At 47.8% G+C, this 21,631-nt stretch overlaps 1 protein-coding gene across 7 annotated transcripts in view; it reads left to right on the plus strand.

Annotated features, from left to right (window-relative positions):
• Window positions 1-21,631, plus strand: part of LUZP1 (leucine zipper protein 1) — a 79,494-nt gene that overhangs the window by 26,370 nt on the left and 31,493 nt on the right. For 3 of the 7 annotated variants that reach the window (XM_054802405.1, XM_054802408.1, XM_054802407.1), the window contains exons 2-3: window positions 2,600-5,876; window positions 13,468-20,205. In XM_054802405.1, coding sequence (XP_054658380.1) covers window positions 2,718-5,876; window positions 13,468-13,692 — 3,384 coding nt within the window. In that variant the 5' untranslated portion in view covers window positions 2,600-2,717 and the 3' untranslated portion in view covers window positions 13,693-20,205. Of the gene's footprint in view, window positions 1-117; window positions 210-2,599; window positions 5,877-13,467; window positions 20,206-21,631 lie in introns of those variants that run through there. The other 4 variants (XM_054802406.1, XM_054802410.1, XM_054802409.1 and 1 more) reach the window with 4 other exon arrangements.

Consider the following 21,631-nt stretch of genomic DNA (forward strand, 5'->3'; position numbering starts at 1 on the left):
GAAGAAACAAGGTCACTTCTCTGCGCCCACTTGCTCACTGAGCTTGAGCCTCTACTGGCCTCCATGGTGGGGCTTCCCCAGCGCACTGAGTGTGTGTGTGTTTCTATCTCCATCCAGGTGGCAACTGGTGCTGCAGGAATATTTGGAATGTAGAAGAGGGAGGAAGAGTGGCCCCTCTGCCTTGCCCCTCTGCCCACCCGCCTGTGGAGGTAGCTCTCCATTTCCTACCCCTTCCCACAAAGAGGACTGTGGGACTGGTCCCATTAGCAGAGTTTGCTGAGCCACCATGGTCTCTCTCTGGTCAGGAGCCTGCTGCTTGGGAGCCAGTCGGGAAGCCAGAGTTGCCCCCTCTCAGCTGGTGCAACACTTGTGAGCCACACACAAACCTCTCCCCTGAGCTCTGTAGAAACCTGCAGGAGCTGTGGCCTGAAAACCAGCGCTGCACACCAGCCCTGCTGTGCACGGGCCTGCGTCATGCTCTGCCAGCTGTGTCCTGGGACGAGGTCGCTCTCGCTTCCCAACTGGTGGCTGATGCTGGGTTAACCATTAACTCTCTGCTTCAAGGCCTTCTGGGGACAGGCCTTTGTTTTCAGGGCACTGTGAAGCTGCTCGCTTTGGCCTTTCCTGCAACGCTCTGGTGACGTTTCTCGATGGAATCCTGCTGGGGTCTGATCAGCCTTTCCTGTCTGCAGACAGCTGCTTGGCAGGGCTGTGGCCCATGTCACCTTTACAGTCTGTGGGCAGCACGAGGGAGGGTGGCCCAGGAGCAGGGTGTCATCATGGTGGTGAGGAAGGGGACAGGCGCACCACCGCGCATGGGGCACTGAGGTTCCCCTCCGGGTGCTCTTTGCAGTGTTCCTTTCAGCTGCCTGAGGTGCATGAGACCAAGCAAACAAGTTGGTTCCCCCTGCCAGAGTGAGGGACATCCCTTGGGAGAGGGGTTGCAGGGTGCCTGGCATGCACCATGAATGCCTGGTGTGTGCAGCAGGTGCCTGTCGGCAGCCCGGGCCCCCCTGCCCAGTAGGATATGAGTCACCTTCAGTCAAAGGCTTCACATCACGGTGCTGCAGTCTGCCTTACCAGCACTGTCTCCTCCCCACATCCTGCTCTTTGCTTCTTGGTGCTGTGAAATAGAAAACTCCTGAGTGTTTCCTCTGCAGGGAGCTCCACAAAAATGCTGGAGACCAAGTCCTGCTTCAAGGCAGACAGCCTGAGCAAGGGCGCAGGTTAAAGAACTGCAGTCACCCCCATCCCCCCAAGTTTGCAGTAGCCCTCACCCATGTTGGCGATGTGCCTCAGGCCCAGGGCAGGACGATGCTAATGCAGTGCACCAAAGAGGGACCTGGTGACAGTCACAAAGAGGTGATTGGTGACAGCCAACATGGCTTCACTAAAGGCAAATCGTGCCTGACAAATTTGGTGGCCTTCTATGATGGGGTTACAGCATTGGTGGACAAGGGAAGAGTGACAGATGTCATCTACCTGGACTTGTGCAAGGCATTTGACACTGTCCTGCACAACATCCTTGTCTCTAAATTGGAGAGACATGGATTCGATGGATGGACCACTCGGTAGATAAGGAATTGGCTGGATGGTCGCACTCAAAGAGTTGTGGTCAACGGCTCAATGTCCAAGTGGAGATCAGTGATGAGTGGCGTCCCTCAGGGGTCGGTACTGGGACCGGCACTGTTCAACATCTTTATCGGCGACATGGACAATGGGATCGAGTGCACCCTCAGCAAGTTTGCTGACGACACCAAGCTGTGTGGTGTGGTCGACACGCTGGAGGGAAGGGATGCCATCCAGAGGGACCCTGACAGGCTGGAAAGGTGGGCCCATGTGAACCACATGAAGTTCAACAAGGCCAAGTGCAAGGTCCTGCACGTGGGTTGGCGCAATCCCAAGCATGACTATAGGCTGGGCGAGGAATGGGTTGAAAGCAGCCCCGAGAACAAGGACTTGGGGGTATTGATTGATGAGAAGCTCAACATGAGCCGGCAGTGTGCGCTTGCAGCCCAGAAAGCCAACCATGTCCTGGGCTGCATCAAAAGAGGTATGACCAGCAGGTCGAGGGAGGTGATCCTGCCCCTCTACTCTGCTGAGACCCCACCTGGAGTACTGCATCCAGCTCTGGGGGCCCCAGTACAGGAGAGACATGGAGCTGTTGGAGCGAGTCCAGAGGAGGGCCACGAAGCTGATCAGAGGGCTGGAGCACCTCTGCTATGAGGACAGGCTGAGAGAGTTGGGATTGTTCAGCCTGGAGAAAAGAAGGCTCCAGGGAGATCTGATTGCGGCCTTCCAGTATCTGAAGGGGGCCTACAGGAAAGATGGTGAGGGTCTGCCGGCTGTGCACACACCGCCTGTGCAGACTAGCAGAGGAGGGCACTTCCTTCCCTCAGCTGTTGGGAACAGGCTATTTTTGGAAATCCAGAGTAAATGGACTGTGGCTCTTCTCCGCAGTTTCATTTCTCCTAATTTAGCACTCAGAAATGTGTTTAATTAAAAAGTTATTTATGTGAACATTTATAGCCTAACTTATACAGTGAGAATATTTATATTCTGAGGTCTCATATTGATTTTAAGCATTTTTTTCTTTTAGGGTGAGATTGCCTCTATTCAAAGAAACGATAACGTACCAGGAACACACAAGGTGTTAAAAACCACACCATTCACCCAGACTAAGCAAAACTTTCACCTAAAAGGAATAAAAAATAAACATGGCAGAATTTACAGGTTACAAGGAAACCTCAAATCGGCATCTACGATTCAAATTGCAGAGTCTTAGTCGCCGTCTTGATGAACTGGAGGAAGCAACCAAAAATCTGCAGAAAGCAGAGGATGAGCTGCTTGACCTCCAGGACAAAGTCATCCAGGCAGAAGGCAGCAACTCCAGCATGCTGGCTGATGTTGAAGCCCTGCGGAAAAGAGTGCTGAAAATTGAAGGCAAGGATGAAGAAATTAGGAAAGCTGAAGAGCTTTGCCGGTTAATGAAAGAAAAACTTGAAGAGGAAGAGAGCCTCACCCGAGAGCTGAAGTCAGAAATCGAACACCTTCAGAGGAGAATGGCAGAGCTGGAGAAGCTGGAGGAGGCCTTTGGCAGGAGCAAGAATGACTGTACACAGTTGTGTCTTAGCCTCAATGAAGAAAAGAACTTGACCAAAAAGATATCTACAGAATTAGAAATACTTAGAGTGAAAGTCAAAGAACTGGAATCATCTGAGGACAGGCTGGATAAATCTGAGCAGAGCTTAATGGGTGAGTTAGAAAAACTGAAATCCTTAACATTGAGTTTTATCACTGAAAGAAAACATTTTAATGAAAGAGAAAAGCAGAATGAAAAAATAATCCAGGAGCTAACACAGAAACTAGAACAAAACAACAAACTAAATAGGGCAGATCAAACTAGAAATGCATCCAACTTGCTAGAAAGGTCATCAAATAATCTCCTGGACAGAAATGATTTGAGAATTGAGGATGACTTGACTTCTGTGTTGCCCTCTAAGGAGACCAGGAGGAAGGGAAGTGTGGATTACCTGAAACATGTAGAAAATGAAACCAGGAGTAAATCAGAAAACCAAAAGAATAAAAATCAGGAAGACAACAAAGTGAAAGATCTCACCCAAGAAATTGAGAAACTTAAAACTCAGATCAAACGTTTTGAAACTTTAGAAGAAGAACTTAAAAAAATGAGAGCCAAAAACAATGACCTGCAAGACAGTTACTTGAGTGAACAGAATAAAAACAAACTCTTAATGGGTCAGCTAGAAGAAGTAAAAATGCAAATAAAGAAACAGAAAGATCTGGAGAATGGAGAGGTTGAAAATGAAGATACAAGCTTTTCTAGCAGGGGAAAACATGACAGACCTAAATACAGAGGTGTCACAGCTGATTTGACAGCTGCCAAGCACAAGCCAAGGGAGCTCTCACCGCAGCAGCGCCGGGAAAGAGCAAGGAACAGAGATTTCTCTGTCAGTAACGACAGCTACACCCACAGTGGTAAGCATGTGCCCAGTCCAAGCTTAATGAACAGAAAAGCAGGAAAAGCATCTGGTGCATCTGCGCTTTCAGACGCTGCTGTGGCAGATTCAAAAAGACTGGAAGAGAAATCTTTAGTTTCCACTTTTTCTTCTGGTCAGAAGGAAGGCTGCGTCATGCAGAATGAGGGAAAGAGATCAAAAGAGCAGCCATCTGTCCTCAGCCGATATCCTCCTGCTGCACAGGAGCAAAAATCTTGGAAAGCACCTTCCAAACCTGTTGGTGACACAGGCCTGAGATCCAAGGCTGAAAAGCCATCTCAGATGCTCCGTGGCATCTGCCAAACCAGTGCTGATGCACGGGATGAAAAGTCAAGCAAAGGAGAATCAGTGGCTTCTTTGGCCGAGAAGCTGAAAACAAGTCAGGCAGAAGTCAGTGACTGCTTGGGGGACACATTGCTCACCAGGGGTAATCTCGCCTCTTCCAATGGCACATCTTCGGCATACAGGTACCACCTCCCTTCCCATGTGTCGGCATTGGACTCTGCTGGCTCTAAAGCAGAAGCAGCAAACACTTTTGCTGCATCACACAGACAGCCCTTGGAGGGGAGGGCTAAAAGAGCAATTATTTCCCAGGAAAAAGAATTTGCAGACATGTCACTTGAAAGTGCAAAGCCTTCAACACTAACAAAGCATCCCCATCACTCCAGGAGTCAGGAAGACATTCTGCAGATTCTAACAGGTCTTGATAAAGAAGACACGGAGCAGTCTTCAACTTCAGCAGTGGATCATGTAAATGCTGGCTTAAAGATGGACTCTAAAACCATCCAGAGTAACCAGGAAAAACTTAATTCAGATGAAGAATTGGGAAGAAGCAAGAAAACAACCACTCACTCAGATTTTGAGACAAGAAGGAAAGTCAGTTCCAAGCAGTTCTCCAATTCCAGGGGAGTTTTTAGAGCATCACTTTTTGAAAATGACAAAAACACTGTAAATGATGAAGACTCCACCAAGTCTATAAAATCATCAGATGCCAGCACTGGAGGATTTAAATCCAGAAGGTCATTCAGCCCGAGAGAAGCTCTGAGATCAAAAGCTGTCATTAAACCTGCAATTGTTGAAAAGGATATGAAGGCAGTCATGGGAGGGACTGTTTCTGAGGGAGAGTCAGAAAAACAGAAGTCTGTTTTTAAAATGGTACCAAATAAGATGACAAGCAGCATCACAATCTTCCCTTCTGAGCCAACAGTTCCAAAGACCAGTGCAGATATAGCAGCAAAGGAAAAGCATGTTACCACCAGCAACATCAGAGTTGCTCCAAATGAGCCTTCAGCAATAACAAACAATCTCCCCACATCCTTTGAGATATCCATTAATAAAAGTGCTCTGAAATTATCTGAGACAGACCGAACTGGAGAGGCAGCGCTGAGAAGTAGAACAGAAACAGTGGTCTCCAGAAGCAGCATTATGATAAAGACTTCTGAACTCATGGAGAGGAACAGTGAGCCACCTTTGGAGACAATCAGCTGGAAGAGCCATGGCTCTTCAGATGCAGCGTCATCTGAAACAAAACATGTCACTGTGAGAAGTTCCTGGAGAACAAGACAAGGCTTAGATTCCCTGGAGGACTCTCAAACCAAAGTGGAGAAAAGTGCAGCTTCCAGTACTACAAACACGTGTAGGTCCTCAGTGGACCTCTCAGAAATGGAAGGGAACAGTGCAAGAACAAACTCCTTGGAGCAGACCTCAGCAAGGACCAGTGCCACAGCTAATTCCTGGAGTGCCCCTGAACTTGGGTCCCGAAGGACCAAAAGTAACTTAAGTGCATCAGAACTGCTAACACGCAGGAGCTATGCAAGTGATCCAACAGTGGCTTCTGCTTGGCACCGGACCACGCTACCTGTAAGTATCCTATGTTAAACACTCTCGTCTTTCAGTTGATGAGGTTTTCCAAATTTCCTGTTAGTTGTAGGGTGTCTGATTTGAAATTCTTACAGCTTATTTCCTGAAGAGCTGCCCTCTCCCAGCTCCTAGTATCTTCAGTGGAGCATCTTGTACGTGAAGTACCCAATTTAGACTTCTTGAAATTAGATCCATCTGCTTGGGTCTTGTAATGCCATATGAATAACTATATAGCAGCATTTGGTCTTGCCAAGATCAGAGAAGACATAGTCACAGCTTATGTAGGACATGGTATGCTTTTCAGAGTGGCTTTGCATGGCGCTGTCAACTTGGAGTAGTTGACAAAAAAATAATGGAAATGAGCAGATTTTAATAGGGTTGTGCTTCACATAGAGCTGTAGCTTTAACAGCAGCTGTAGAGATACAGCCCCTTTTGGTAAGAGCTGCATTGTTTCCCCATGTGAAACCAGAGCCCAGAGCTGGACTCTGGTCTGGAAATGCCTCCCAGGCATCTCGAGTGGTGGCTGGTTACACTGGGCTGCTCCCTCCTTGCTCTGTGTCAGTATGCCACCTGAAAAGAAGCAAGAGCCATGGGGATGGCTGTGCTTTTTTCCTGTTCCTTTGGCTGGTACCAGTGAATAGGAGTCCCTCAAAGCAGGGCTAACACATGCAGACAGTTGGTCTGGTGAGCTATATTTGCCACCGAAGCTGCAGGCTCCAGCATATTTCAAGTGAGTTCACTGGCACCAAGTGCCCCTCCAGTCCATTAAACCACTTGCCGGTTCCTGCTGCAGCTCCTGCCTGTGCTCTTTACTTAGAGCTGCTCTTAGAGCTGCTCTAAGCAGCTGCTACCATTGCCAGTCTCCAGGAGGAGCCCAGCTGAGTAATGCGACAGGCCTGGTGGCAGAGGGGACCGATTCATAATGAAATGACTCTGGCATTGACAAAGATGAGGTGGTGAAGATGTGAAAAGAAGTTTGCAAAACTTCTCTTCCACTTCTCTGGTAATGAGAAGCACAGAAAAATTTGCACTATTGCTTTGCTTTGCAGAGAGTCTATTGCTTGGTTTTACAAAGTGCAGGGTGGCCTTCCAGCTACATTTGGACATTAAGAATATATCAGGGACCTAAGGCATGATGTCTGCCATTCATCAGCACCAGCAAGAAACCTAAATTCCTTGTATTGAAGGGGATGCCTAGGAATGGCATCACCCAGACACTGTGCTTGAAGCAGGTGATGGAAATCATGGGGACAAGTGTGTGTTCTGTCCCACCTGTAGGGTGGGAGATTCCAAGCCAAGATCATCTCCCTGGCCAGGGTCACTCATGGATCACAGTCTGTATTTCTGTTTCATGAATCCAGGCAGAACTGGCATTACTGAGGTTGTCTTTTAATATAATGACAGCTCATTTCACAGAATCACAGAATGGTAGGGGTTAGAAGGGACCTCTGGAGATCATCTAGTCCAACCCTCCCTGCTAAAGCAGGATCACCTAGAGCAGGTTTTACAGGATGGTGCCCAGGCGGGTTTTGAATCTCTCCAGAGAAGGAGACTCCACAGCCTCTCTGGGCAGCCTGTCCCAGTGCTCGGTCACCCTCAGAGTGAAGTTTTTCCTCGTGTTGAGATGGAACCTCCTGTGTTCCAGTTTGTGCCCATTGCCCCTTGTCCTGTCACTGGGCACCATTGAAAAGAGTCTGGCCCCATCCTCTTGACATCCACCCTTTAGGTATTTATAAGCGTTGATCAGATCCTTTCTCAGTCTTCTCCAGGCTAACCTGACCCAGCTCTCTCAGTCTTTCCTCATTTGAGAGATGCGCCAGTCCCCTCATCATCCTCGCAGCATTCCGCTGGACTCTCTCCAGTAGTTCCCTGTCTGTCTTGAACTGGGGAGCCCAGAACTGGACACAGTACTCCAGATGTGGCCTCACCAGGGCAGAGTAGAGGGGGAAAAGAACCTCCCTCGACCTGCTGGCCACACTCCTCTTAATGCACCCGAGGATACCATTGGCCACCTTGGCCATGAGGGCACACTGCTGGTCATGGAGAGCTTCTTGTCCACCAGGACTCCCAGGTCCTTCTCCGCAGCGCTGCTTCCCAGCAGATCAACCCCTAACCTGTACTGGTGCTGGGGTTATTCCTCCCTGGGTGCAGGACCCTACACTTGCCTTTGTTGAATTTCATTTGGTTCCTCTCCGCCCAGCTCTCCAGCCTGTCCAGGTCTCTCTGAATGACAGCGCAGCCTTCTGGTGTGTCGGCCACTCCTCCCAGTTTTGTATCATCGGCTGACTTGCTGAGGGTACACTCTGTCCCTTCATCCAGGTCATTGATGAATAAGACTGGACCCAGTACCGACCCCCGGGGCACACCACTAGCTGCAGGCCTCCAACTAGACTCTGTGCCGCTTACCACAACCTTCTGAGCTCTGCCATTCAGCCAGTTCTCAACCCACCTCACTGTCCACTCATCTAACCCACACTTCCTAAGCTTGCTAACGAGGCTGTTATGTGACAGTGTCAAAAGCCCTGCTGAAGTCAAGGTAGACAACATGCAGTGCTCTCCATCTACCCAGCTGGTCATGCCACCATAGAAGGCTATCAGATTGGTCAGGCATGATTTCCCCTTGGTGAATCCATGTTGACCACTCCCGATAACCTCCTTTTCCTCCACATGCTTATTGATGACCCCCAGAACAAGCTGTTCTGTCACCTTTCCAGGGATGGAGGTGAGGCTGACTGACCTGTAGTTTCCTGGGTCCTCCTTCTTGCCCTTTTTGAAGACCGGAGTGACACTGGCTTTCCTCCGGTCCTCAGGCACCTCTCCTGTTCTCCATGACCTTTCAAAGATGATGGAGAGTGGCTTAGCAATAACATCTCCCAAGTGGCCAGTCCTTTCTTCCACATTCTGTAAACTTCCTTCTTCCCTCTTGAGTTTTTCCAGGAGCTCCTTGCTCATCCATGCAGGTCTCCTGCCTCCTTTGCTTGATTTCCTACTCTTCGGGACGCACTGATCTTGAGCTCGGAGGAAGTGGTGCTTGAATATTGACCAGCTCTCTTGAACCCCCTTACCTTCTAGAGCCCTAACCCATGGGATTTTCCCAAGAAGGTCTTTGAAGAGGCCAAAGTTAGCTCTCCTGAAGGCCAGGGTTGTAATCCTACTTATTGCCCTGCTCCTTCCATGCAGGATCCTGAACTCCATCATCTCATGGTCACTGCAGCCCAGGCTGCCCCCAACCTTCACATCCTCCACCAATCCTTCTTTGTTTTTTAGTACAAGGTCCAGCAGCACCCCTCTCCTCATGGGCTTCTCCACCACCTGTGTCAAAAAGTTACAATCTGTGCCCTGCAGGAACCTCCTGGACTATGTGTGCCTGGCAGTGTTGCCTTTCCAGCAAGTATCAGAGTAGCTGAAGTCCCCCCTGACAACCAGGGCCTGTAATCGTGAGGCTACTTCCAGCTGTCTGTAGAAGGCCTCATTGACTTCCTCTTCCTCATCAGGTGGCCTACAGTAAACACTCACAAGTGTCACCCATATTAGTTTACCCCTTAATTCTTACGGACCCATAAGTTCTTGACTCGGTCTTCATCCACCCCTATGTGGAGCCCGATATGTTCCAGTTGCGCTTTCACATAAAGAGCAACTCCACCACCTTGCCTTGCTGGCCTGTCTTTCCTAAAAAGTATGTAGCCATCCATGACAGCATTCCAGTCATGCAAGCTATCCCACCATGTAAGTGCAATGACAACATGGCCCTGTGACCGCACACAGATCTCTAGTTCTTCCTCTTTATTCCCCATGCTGCATGCATTGGTGTACAGGCATTTCAGAGAGGTAATTGAGCATGCAGGTTTCACTGGAGGGGTGCAAGAGGGTCCACTGTAGCCACACAAACCTTTGAGGTGGCTGGTCTTCTGGTTCTCATCTTGGGAGGCAGCTAAGGAACATTTGTCGCTGCTCTGGTTGGCTTAGCTTATTCCCCAGTTGGATGAGATGGCATGAGCATTGCCACTTTGGACCCCACCCTCCAAGTTCTTCAGTTTATGTGCTTAGGAAATGGGAGATCCATCACTGGGCCTACCTTTATCCCAGGAGTTTGAATTCACAGCACCCACAACCTCAAGTTTCACAGCTGAAGAGATCTCCACTTGCAGCTGGGCTCATGTGTGGTCAGTCATGGAGCCCTAAAGAGTGAATATTCACATATTTCTTTCCCATCTTCCCCCTAGCAGCGCCCTCAGGGCTGAGTGTAGCTCTGCAGTATGTTCTGCAGGTGCTCTCGAGCTCACTGTCAGATCAAATTTGCTAGCTATGGGATGTGCCTGCCACAGCAGCTGAAGTGTACCTGACAGAGCATCCTGACCTCTGCGTCATTATCCTGGCTATCCCTGATGAATTAGCTGGCTTCCAGCCTTGCTAGTGTCTGCAGTGACAAGCAGTCAGGAAAGCAACTGTCTGGTTAGTTCACACAGGGCTGTTGAGTTAGGTATCTCTCTGCATCACACTTTAAAATAAAATCACCCTGATGCCAGATAGTCACAAATCTGAATTCTTGTTCATAAATTAAGTATATCTTTAGCTTGTAAATGAGGAGCATGAAGTTACCCTGGAAGACTGCAGATAGAGAGATATACCAGATTTCATGTATTTGGGCAGCTCAAATTATTGTGTATGCCCTTGGGGAAAAAAAAAACAAAACCAAAACACAAAGTATCTGCCTTTGAAGGGTATCTTCAGGTGTATAATATGTGTTGTATGACAAGCAGTCTGTTTCTAGTGGGATTTGTGTTTCACTTAAAGATGTAGCTATTTCTCTGGCAGAAGGCTTGGCACTGATCAATGCTAACTTTGCACATTCAGCTTTTCTGTGAAGGCATCGCTGTCACTCTTCCCAGCTCCACTATCCAAACTCTGAGATTGCTTTAAGAATCCTGTTTGGAGGTCTGTGTTGGTTTTGCCAAAATACATCTTCTCCTCCATTAAATAAATACTCACAATGTCTGACCATTTGCTGCAGCACAGCATGAGGCTAAAGCGAGCTGGAGGCTCAGCCCCTGCCTCAGCCTGTCCCTCAGAACAGACCCAAACTGAGCACCTGGAAATAATTCTTGCAAGGAGATGCCAAGGCACAAGGTGTAATTTCAGCCTTCCATTCTTGTACCGCTGATGTAAGCAAATGTCCCTAATGAAGCTACAGGAGGTATCTGCAGCTCTTAGCAATACTTGTGCTACAGAAGCAGCAGCTCTTTGGAGCGCTGCTTTGGGAGACCAAGAAAGAAGTAGGTGCTGCTGATGGATAGATGCTGCAGCCTGAGGACCAGCTCCCTCTAGTGCTTGCAGCCAGCCTTTCTCGGACTCCCGTAAAAGACCTGAGGAGATGCAAGACCTCGAGCAGTCATTCTGTTGGGTTTCATGTTTCAGATAATGAAGTCGGTATGTCTCTGATGTGATGTTTGCTGAAAATTTGCAATGCCTGAATTAATCCAAAGGCACTTGCAGGCAGCGAGCAGATAAGCAGGCAGCAATGCAAGATGAATGCACTTAAGTTGTTTTTCTCATGGCTGTGACATTAATATGACTGGAGCTGGGCTGTGTGCTGCATAAATTAGGTAAAAACCTAAAGGCAGGCTTTTCTTCAAGTGAAACTATGTGTACCTTCTTATGGTGGGTGGGTCTTGTGGAAGAGTCTCCCTGACAGTATCCAGGGATGTGCTGCCTCTCACCCCTCCTCTCCTCTGCTTAGGGACTAATAGAAAGTGCATCCATCACCATTTCACCCTTGCTGACTGCACCTAAGCTTCTAGTTAATCAGCCAGCCATGCCACATCACTGTGTTTTCATCTTTCCTTGGACCTCAGTAACTTTGTCCAAGGGTTCTGTTCTGTTTTGCACGAATCCTGGGAGTCACAGTCTGTTCAGAGCAGCTTCCCAGGCACTTGTCAGTGACCAGCTGATTGTCCTCTGGGCAGCCATCACCTCCTATGGTGCCATGGAGCATGCTGAGCTCCGCACTGACCTGGCTCTGGTATGGTACCAGGAGATACTGGTTTGCACTGCTGCCACATGGGGGGTGCCCAGCCTGAAACTTTTTTGAGAGCAGTGCATCTGGCTTGATAGTCATAAATTCATGCTGCCTGACAGCAGAGACAGGACTGACACTGTCAGATGCCCAAGGGGATGGAGCACCTATATGATCACGCAGTGGCCTCACCTCTGAAGACAACTACTGTATCAGAAATACAGAGGTGCCCATCCCTTGCTAAGCTGTCCAGGTCCATCAACATGACTGTCATTCATTAAATTAAAATTATCACCTCACTTTTATAAGCAGCCTGGCCCGCCATGGTTATCTCTGGACAATGGTTGGTTGGAGGTCCCTGCGCGACCTGTCCCTGCGTTGTGCCTGTTCACTGAGCCTCTGCATCTGCCGCTCACATCTCACTTCTGTTGTAGGGCTTGGATCACAAGGGAGAGGTCAGGTCCAGTGTTTGCTGGATGTCATCCACAGCAGGGCCAGCTCAGGGCAGATGTTTGCCCATCCAGACCCACCAGATGTCATAGCTTCTTTCTGAGAGCCCATCAAAGCCTAGTGTCCATCTCAGAGATGCTTTTCTGCCAGGCACGGGGACAGCTGCCTCTCCCTTCACTGCTGTCCCTTTTGCCACAAGGCAGGGACCAAATTTGTTCCACTGGTGCCCGCAGCCCCTTCACAGGGCTGTGCACTGTGTGTTTCAGCAAACACGATGCCAACCCCAAAGTAAGCAGAGCTGATAAAACCTTCAGTAGTGCAGTGCAGCCATTGCACTTTGCCCAGTAGCTGATTACGTTATTGTAAGTAAGTTCGACATTGTAATGATTTGTTTTGTTTCTGATGTTGACATAATGGTGCTTTACAGTGTACTGGAACTTGCAGATAAGGAGGGTCTCCAGCCAGCGACAGCAACTGCAAAAGCACTGCCATCTTTCCAGGGAGCTGGAGGGTGACACGGACTCCTCACCCTAGCAACTCACAGCAGGGTGCAGCCTCAGTAAGACACGGGTCCCCCAACCAGCCCTAAGGCAGACCGTAGGTGTCTGAATCCCAGGGTATGATTCCATAAATGTCTCTGCAGTGAGTTTAAAAGTGCCATTTAGATGCCTATAGCAGAAAAACAGTGTAGGACACTGCCACGTCACATCCTCATTGCCAAGAAAACGGTTGCGAGCACTCCCATCTGTGGTAATTAAAACTCAGAGTTAATATTTTTATGAAACTGCTTCAGTCACTACACTGCGGGATTTTCTGCTGCCAGTAGTCCCTCGTAGATACAAGCACTCTGGGCCCAGCGAGTCACGCAGGCTGAGCACAGATTTGTGCACAGGTCACTCAGTTGAACAGAAGACTCTGCACCCATAACTTGGGTTAAATTACTGGATGGTTTAAAAAAAAAAAAAAATCTTTGTGAAATAGCACATAAGTGAGGACATGCCAGGGCTGGCCTGGTGGCCCTCGCAAAATGGACTCAAACTAGCACCTTGCACTGCAAACCCAGGATCAAAAACCCAGACCCCTTTGTAGTCCCCAAATCCCAACTCTCTTTATTTTCCTTTGCACAGGATGAAAGCAAAGATTTTGTGCCCAGTTCTAGAAGAAAACTATATGGCTCTTCTGAGTACCTCTCACAGATTGACACACCAGGGAAAAGGCCAGCCACTAAGATGGAGCTGCAGGACCCTGAGTCCAACCCCCACACGCCGCTGGGTCTCCAAGCAGAGGAGCAGGTATGTGAGTTCAAGGACTATCCAGAAAAGAGAGTTGCAAGGCAAGAAGCCAATATCTGAACTGATGTCCTAGTAACATAACTCAGAGAACTTGTCCAAATGAATGTAAACCTTTTAGGAGAAATCCAGTCTTAAACTAGCACTGCCCAGAGGTGGAGTGTCTACTGTATTGCCTTGGTAAATTATTCTACTGCTTGTCTATACCAGTGAAAAAAGTACTACCTTATTTTTTGTTCTAAACTTGTTTCAGCTAGCTTTATGGCTAAAAACATTCTCCAGGGAATAAAGGGACTGCATCTAGCCATCCCCTGGCACACATTGGACAATCAGGGATGGAAAAAACATTGGAGAGACAAAAACAGAGCCCCTGACTTTCCTGCTTCAGCTGGCTGCTGTACTACTAGGGTGCCTGTTTGCTGCTACATACCTGATGCTCTGCATCCTAAAACACATCTTTCTGGACACACAAAGAAGTGAAAAATGGCCCACATGGCCCATGACTTACTGCCTGAAATATAAAAAAATGTATTCCAGCCTCTTCACAGGGGGCCCCCTTCAGAGGAGGCAGGAGTCCAGGCAACCTTTAATTCCTAGGTGCACAGCCATACTTATGCCTGTACAGAAGACTTTTTTTCCTCCTGGCATTCCCTCTTTGCCTGTGCAGCTGCCCAGAGCAACATGCATCTTTCCCTTTATGGATCACCCACAGCAGGAAATATCTTAAGACCTCAAACCTGTCATCAGTGTATCTTACTGGCCGTGCACAGGAGTTGCTGAGTCTTGATGGGATAGCAGCAGGACTGCAGCGAGGCAGCTGAGAGCCCTACATAATCATACCTCTTGGTGAAGTTGCACAAAATTAAGAGCCCGGAGGGACATAGTCCCAGCTGAGCTTTGCAGACTGGTATTTAGAGATAGGTAATGTTTGGAGTAGAGGGTAGTGAACTGACAATGTCCCTGTTGGTAGCTGAGGAAGGGGACTCCACAGCAATGCTCTGTGTGGTCACTAAGAGGTGTCACCCACAGTGACATTTATCTGGCCAGATGCAGGCTCCTGTACCTGAGACTGTGCTGCTTTTGTCTGCACAGAGTGGGTCAAGAGCAAATAAAAACTTGGGTAACATCAGATTCCCATAACATACACGCCATCATTTGGATCTGCTGTATTGCCCAGACCTCCACCAACTGTAACAGGAGCCTGAATACATTGCACACGGAGATTAGCACATTAGATCAGCTCCATCTCCTCTGTGCTGTCAAGTGTTGTGCATCTCACTTGCCACATCTATATGCTGGGTGTGGAAGTGGGTTCTGGGTATGCTACAGCATAAAAAAAGGTAACAGGTCCTGCCTGTCTGGGGCAAGGCCGGGTCATTCTGCTTTGGCCTTAATCCACTGTAAACACTGACAGACCCTGTATCTTCCAAACTGATATGGCCACTGCCCTCCCCTGCCCCACCATCAGGCTAGGATCCTGATGGGCTTTGGGATGGCTACCTAAAGGGCAATCACGATACTCTTCCCCAGAGCAAAAATGCTGCCAGAGGCAGCTGCAGGTCCTGGCCAGTCTGTGATGCTGTGGGGTCATCTCTTACAGGGTGCTTCCCGTGCCTGCCGGACAACATCTCGGAGATGAGTTGTATTCCTTTCCACTCAATAAACACACTGCACAGTGGAGCAAGAGGCAGGATACTACCAAGCTCATGGGCGTTACACCTGTTTGTAACCTCTCCAGAGGCTTTAGCTAGCCTGAAACCAGTTTTCTAATGCGATTTGCAAGGTACAGGAGCTTTACCAGTGAATTCATTTTCTTCATTGCCGAAGAGACAGCTGCAGAGACTTTGCTCAGGGGACTCCCACTTATCTCTGTATCTGCAACCTTAATCTCCTCCACAGGATGATAGGTCTGTCTCCATATGGAAAGCTTGACTGCATAGCCACTCTGAACGACGGTACTCCCTGGACAAGAGAGAACTTCGTGTTATTCACTTGCATTTAGACAAGATTCCAGAAGTATCCCTGTGACTATGGGCCACCAGCCCATGACAGCTGTCCTACACGGCTCCACAACTGAAAGCTTTCAGTTCCTAGGGAGAGCTTGCTTTCTCCTAATATTGGCTTGGATTGTGGTCACCTCAATACCTGTGTTCCCAGCATCCTCTATGTCTAGGCAGGAGGAAACCATTCTCCATTGGTTGCTTTATACATTAGGAGGACAGGAGAGCAGAAAATGTTGTTAAGAAGCAGTTTCTTCCCTATTGCTGTCAGCCTCTGCAACAAGCTTTGCATGACCTGCTCATCACCAGCTGAGATCTTGCACCAAGGAGTCATGTTCTGAGCCAAAGCAACAGCAGTTCACACAGCAGTGAAAGTTCCTCCTCACTTGGACTTGGGTGCTTTTTTACCTGAAGCTTAATGTCCATCATGCTCTGAAGGCAACAACTCTGCTGCTCATTCTCAGCAGTTGAGCTCTAAGGGAAAAAAAAGAAACAAGTGGTTTTCCTCGCAGACAAGTAGAATGTCCTTGTTCCTTCCAAAAACAGGGTGGACGCAGCAGGGTTCAACCCTAAGCTGAGCTCCAGTATGGCTACCTAGGCAGCCTAAGTCTGTGCCCCTCTTCAGGACCACCCCATCCACCATGTCTGGGACCCAGGTGTGGTCAGAGATACAGAGATACATTACCCTGTCAGTGCCCACAGGCCACCCAGTGCAGATGGCATCACTGTTGCGCGACGCACCGCCCCCACAGCTCCAAGAGGTGCTCAGGTGTTGGAGCAGCATCTGCACTGAGCAAGGTGATTGCATCTGGCTCACACAGTTGAAGCTCCGCCAGTCCTTCTTTAAATCCCACCACCCAACTGCAGGGCTGGCACACAGTTTTCCTGTCCTGTACATGAACACCACTGATCTCCCCCAGTGCTTTCTTCTGCCTGTTGGAAACAGACACCCCTCTCTGCAGAGGAATAAGGACAATGCTGCAGCAGGGAAAAGGTCCTTTACCTGTTTTGGAGGTGCTGCAGGAACAGCTGCAACTCAGCAACTCCCACGTCTGAGTTGCACCCCACACTCATTCCCACATCTCACCTACCAGATGAGCAGCTACTACAGCAGAGTGTGTGTGTGGTGTGTGTGTGACTATCCATACATGCACATCTATATGCCGTATCTCCTCCCTGTCCATTGGAATTTTATGCCTCAATTCTGAGAGGCAAATGAATCAAAAAAAAAAAAAAAAAAGCTGGTTGGAAAGTATCTATGAAAACATTTATATGAAAAGGAAAGTGTTTCACTGACATGATTCTTTTTTTTTAAATAAAGGTTGTTTAGAGGAAGGGGAAAATTATTTTTGGAAAAAAGTGTTTCCTTTTGCAATTTTTAGATGGTTTCCCAAATTTATATTTTTAACCCTTCATTTTATTCTTTTGTATTTCATTACATATATGTGTCAAGTTGCATAACAAGACAAAAAGGTAATGCTTTTAAACTAGTACTAAGTGGCAGCTTTCATAATCTTAAGATTAAATTATATTAAAATAAATTATATCAACTGCTATCTCTTACCATCTCATGACATAGCAGTCCTAGTAGAGAATGGTATAAATATATCATCAAGTATAATGGGAAAAAATTTTAAACTCAAAATCCAAATTAAAAGTGAAAGAAACTGAAATTCGGAAGTTAAATTCAGATTTCTGAAATGCCTCACCCTGCTCTATGTTTATCAGGAATTATTGAAAATGAGTGCATATTATGCAATCTGAAACCACAGTGGATTTTATTTTAACAAATCTGTGAAATTGCAATATCCATCCTGAGCACCGTGCTTTGCTCAGAGGTTAACTGTATGGCAGGATCATCACCACCATCATGTACAAGACATTACTGAGATCAATTGCTTGAATGGAATCAGCTTCCCTTGCCTCATTGTGCAAGCTTGCTTTCCAGCCTCAGCACGCTAATTCTGACTCTTTGTCCCTTATTTTTCATGTTAAAGAAAACAGTTCCTTGCAAAGCTAAATATGCTGCTTCAGGTCCTCTTCCATCTGTTGCATGGGAGATACTGCTGCAACACCCCCCCCCCCCACCCCCCCAGCCAGTGCAGCTGCTCTGCAGTGAGCAGCCCAAATGCCTCCTGCAGTAGCTGCTTGCTGAACCTGGGAGTTTGCATCTTGGAAGCAGCTTAGCATGTACCTGCCTCTTCAGACGTCACAGTAATTACCATCATTTACATTCCCAAACCTGCTGCTAAGCAGGTCTCCAGCTGTATAATACATAGCCAGTTACAGTCACCGTGGAAGAACTGCTGCTGACGACCTGCTTGGCATTGCAGTTCAGTCTCACAGAGAAGCAGCGTATTTAGAAGAACCTCCTCCCTGCCCCGTGTCACTGCTGCCCAGGACTTACAGCTTAGTTTTACAAACAGCCGAACAACACATATGCACTGAAGAGGACAAGGATCGCTTTGAGCAGTGACTCTATGGCTTTTCTCCCAGTGATGAGTCCCATCCTGCTGCAGGACAGTGGTCCACATCCCACAGGACACTCGGGTGCCCATAGGCATCCACCAGCCCTCTCCTCCTCATGTTCTTGGCATGGATCCAGCTTAGCAGGGTGCTTCCAAAGCTCCTTCCAAGGGAATTGGTTTCAATCCTGACCAGGAAAGCTCTGCATCCCTATGACACGACGTGCTGGGTTAACGCAGGCTTCCCTGTACCTACCCACAAAACTCTGACTTACCTATCAGCTTTTTAACCCCACAGCTCACCCTAATAACAACCCCATGCCTGAAGTGCAAGGGAAAAACCACCAGCAGCAATAGCTGTTGGTTTTCCCCTTCTGTCAGCCAGGACCAGGCTTTTCCTTAGCCACAGGCAACCAGAAGGCTTCACCCTGCTGCTTGGCCTGCTCACAGCACACAGCAGGAGCCACAGCTACTGACCCAGCAATGCAGCTCTTCTGGCACTGGCTGCTCTCCTCAGGTGCTTCTCAGAGGTGACATCTCTCCTTTCTCTGGCTGCCTTGGTTGTTCATTCAATATTTTACAGCACATACCTTGAACTCTTGCTCTAGACTCAGTCTCGCTGCTTGTAAATAATGAACACAGATGTCACTCAGTAACTGTAGACTGGGTTGTATTTGCTACAACCGAGATTAAATCTGAGAAAGAAAACCCTCCTTAAAATTGAAAGGGGCCATGCCCTCTAATCATGAGTGCAATAGGAGCTGATTGTATTATTAAACTTATAGCAATGACTTCAGGAAACACAATGTGTTTTACTCAAATTGCACACTTTTTTGAACAGCTGTAAAATAGAGTATATGTGTAAATATTGCCATCACTGAAGAAGTATTTGTAATTTTTGCATATAAATAGAACAGGCTTTTCAGTGGGCTTGATAATGCTACAAGGCTGCACATCAAGCACTCGGGTAATTCCAAAGTTGTAAATGTACTTGCTGTACAGAGGAAGTGTGTCAGTGCTCGCTTCTCCCAAGGAAATGGAGACACTGGTCCCTTTTGGAGAGCCAGCGGCTTTCCCCAGAACAGCTGGCACCAGCCTGAGGGGCCAGCAGCTCGCTGCTTTACAGAGTGGCTTGCTTTGTGTCTAGAAACACCACTGCAGCGTGCAGAGCAACGCCTCTCCAGCTGCTCAGGTAGCAGGGGTGGGGGGTGGGGGGTGGGGGGGGGGGTGTGGGGGGTGATGGCTTTGCAGTGCAACCAGCAGTGCTACGCATTGTCAAACTGCAGCTCTCTAAACACAGATCAGGGGAGGCCTGCGGTCCTGCAGCCAGTATCTCCAGGAAAAGAAAAGGGCAGGAAGCACAAGGCAGGGCGGCACACCTTGGTGCTTCAAGAGACACTTGAGCAATTTCCTAGCTACAGATCGAAGCAATAGTCACATCCGTGTCATCTCTAATATAGTAGACCTCATCTCTGCCACCCTTGCACACCACCGGAGTGGTCAAAGCACTGCTCCAAGGCCAGCCTCCAGTGGATTGCTCTGTATGTGATAAAACATGAAGCCATTGTTTGCAGATGCCTCTGATGGTCAGTAACCTAAGGACCCAAAGGATCATCTTCCTAGGCTGCCCAGCATGCAGTGCAGGCTCCTGCCTTGGGGAAGCAGTACTCCAGGCTGCATGGAATGTATTTTTAAGAGAATAAATCTATTTTTTTGTATTTGCAGACATATATTTGGGCTGGGGCAGTTTAGTTAGAAGACAAATAACACAAGAAATCTTTTCATAATCACAGATTCATCCAAGTTAAGCAAATTTTCCAGGGTTACAGTATTACCTGTTTCCCTAAAACAAACTTTATGTCCAGTAGAGCTATCAGCACTGTTTCACCCTTACAAAACTCTCCCTGTCTCAGCATGCTCAATAAAGGGAGGCCGGCTCTTTCCTCCCCAGGCTGTCCATGCAGTGGATACAGATGGTGCTCACCTCCTTCCAGTTACACAGTGCTCTTAGTCTGCATGCCAAATGTAAACACACACTTTAACTGCATGTCTCTCCTGACTCGAACACTGTCAGCTCTACAGTATATAACCAATAAAAACTCTTCTCTTTCTACATGTTTGTGATGTGGTATTTATAGCTCCAGCTGAATCCCTGCACAACGTCCATTACTCAGAGGTACTGATGCCCTTTGGTGAAGTGCTGCGGCAGCTCCAGTTTGCAGCACCATGTGTTAGTGTTGAGTCTGACTACCTTTTCACAGTTTTTTGCCTGTATCCAGGCAGATCTCGTACATCCATTCCTAGGCTGCATTTAAGGCATGGACAGATACCTGGCAAATCAAGTTGAACACAGCCACTCTCCATTTAGACTGGATGACCTGGACTTGGCATTGCTGAGAGCAGGTTGGAGGAAGGGCGTTCCTTTTCCAAGGGAAACGAGCCACCACTTCATTAGATTTCCATCACTCAGCCAGTATAGATTGTAATGGAACCAAGATCCACGGGCCATCTCCTGGAAGAAGCTGGAAGCTACAGAGGTCAGTACAAGTGGCAAATTCTCCTTTACAGTTCCTAACTTTTTGCAATACGTAGGCACCGATCACATGCAGGACCAGCCCCTGTGACTATAATCACATCATTTGGAGAGAAGTACGTTGATTTGTAAGGGACCCAGGGCTGGTACCACATTTGTTAGACAAAGCTCTTTTCCTTACATCTGGTTTATTCTATTTGACTGCAAAACTGGAAACATTTCCAGAAGCTCTGTTAAGTGGGTTATTGGTATTGACTGACACTTCAGGAGCTATCCATAGCTCTCACTTCAGCTCCTACTCCCTGGGTAGAGCTCATTAACTAGAGGTGAAGTCCTACAAACATTCCGTCTGTTAAATATTTGTCTAAGAAAACTAACTTTTGGCTTGGCTTGAGACATCTTTTTATCGCAGTTCACATAGGCAGCTGTTGAACATCATTAAAGAAGTGGTTCTTCCCCTCTTAACCATTACTGCAGCTACAACACAAATGCTGCTGTGTCTGGCTTGCTAAGGACAGCAGAGATCTGTAAACATGTAAGTGAGGAGATACTGTCCATAGCTTCCACATCTGCTCTAAGTCTGTCCCTTGCCAACACCTTAAGCACATAGCACAGGGTGGTTCTTTTCTTGTTTGTGAATCAAGGCCAGGCTCATCACTCCTACGTGAGGACATTATAGTACATGTACTGGACTAACGGCCATAGCATTGCTGCTTAACCATGAAATTTCACTCTTTTCTTTGGAAGCTTTGTTCTTTTTGATCAGTCACATCTACTTGCTTTGGTGGTTATAAGTAGTCCTTATGTTGCCTACAAACAAGTGTACTTTTATTACTCCAGCTGTGAAGCTTTCTGCTTTAATTGTACCTGTGAGAAGGTTGCTGCTCTAAATCATCTTTATTGGTGAGATTTTGAGCCAGATCACGTATGCTGCCTATGCCCAGATTAAGCATTGCTCCTCCTCCCATGGGTTCCTGATCAGCCACTCACAGAGGTTTAAGTAC

The sequence above is a fragment of the Grus americana genome, chromosome 23 (assembly GCF_028858705.1).
Source record: "Grus americana isolate bGruAme1 chromosome 23, bGruAme1.mat, whole genome shotgun sequence".
Lineage (NCBI taxonomy): Eukaryota > Metazoa > Chordata > Aves > Gruiformes > Gruidae > Grus > Grus americana.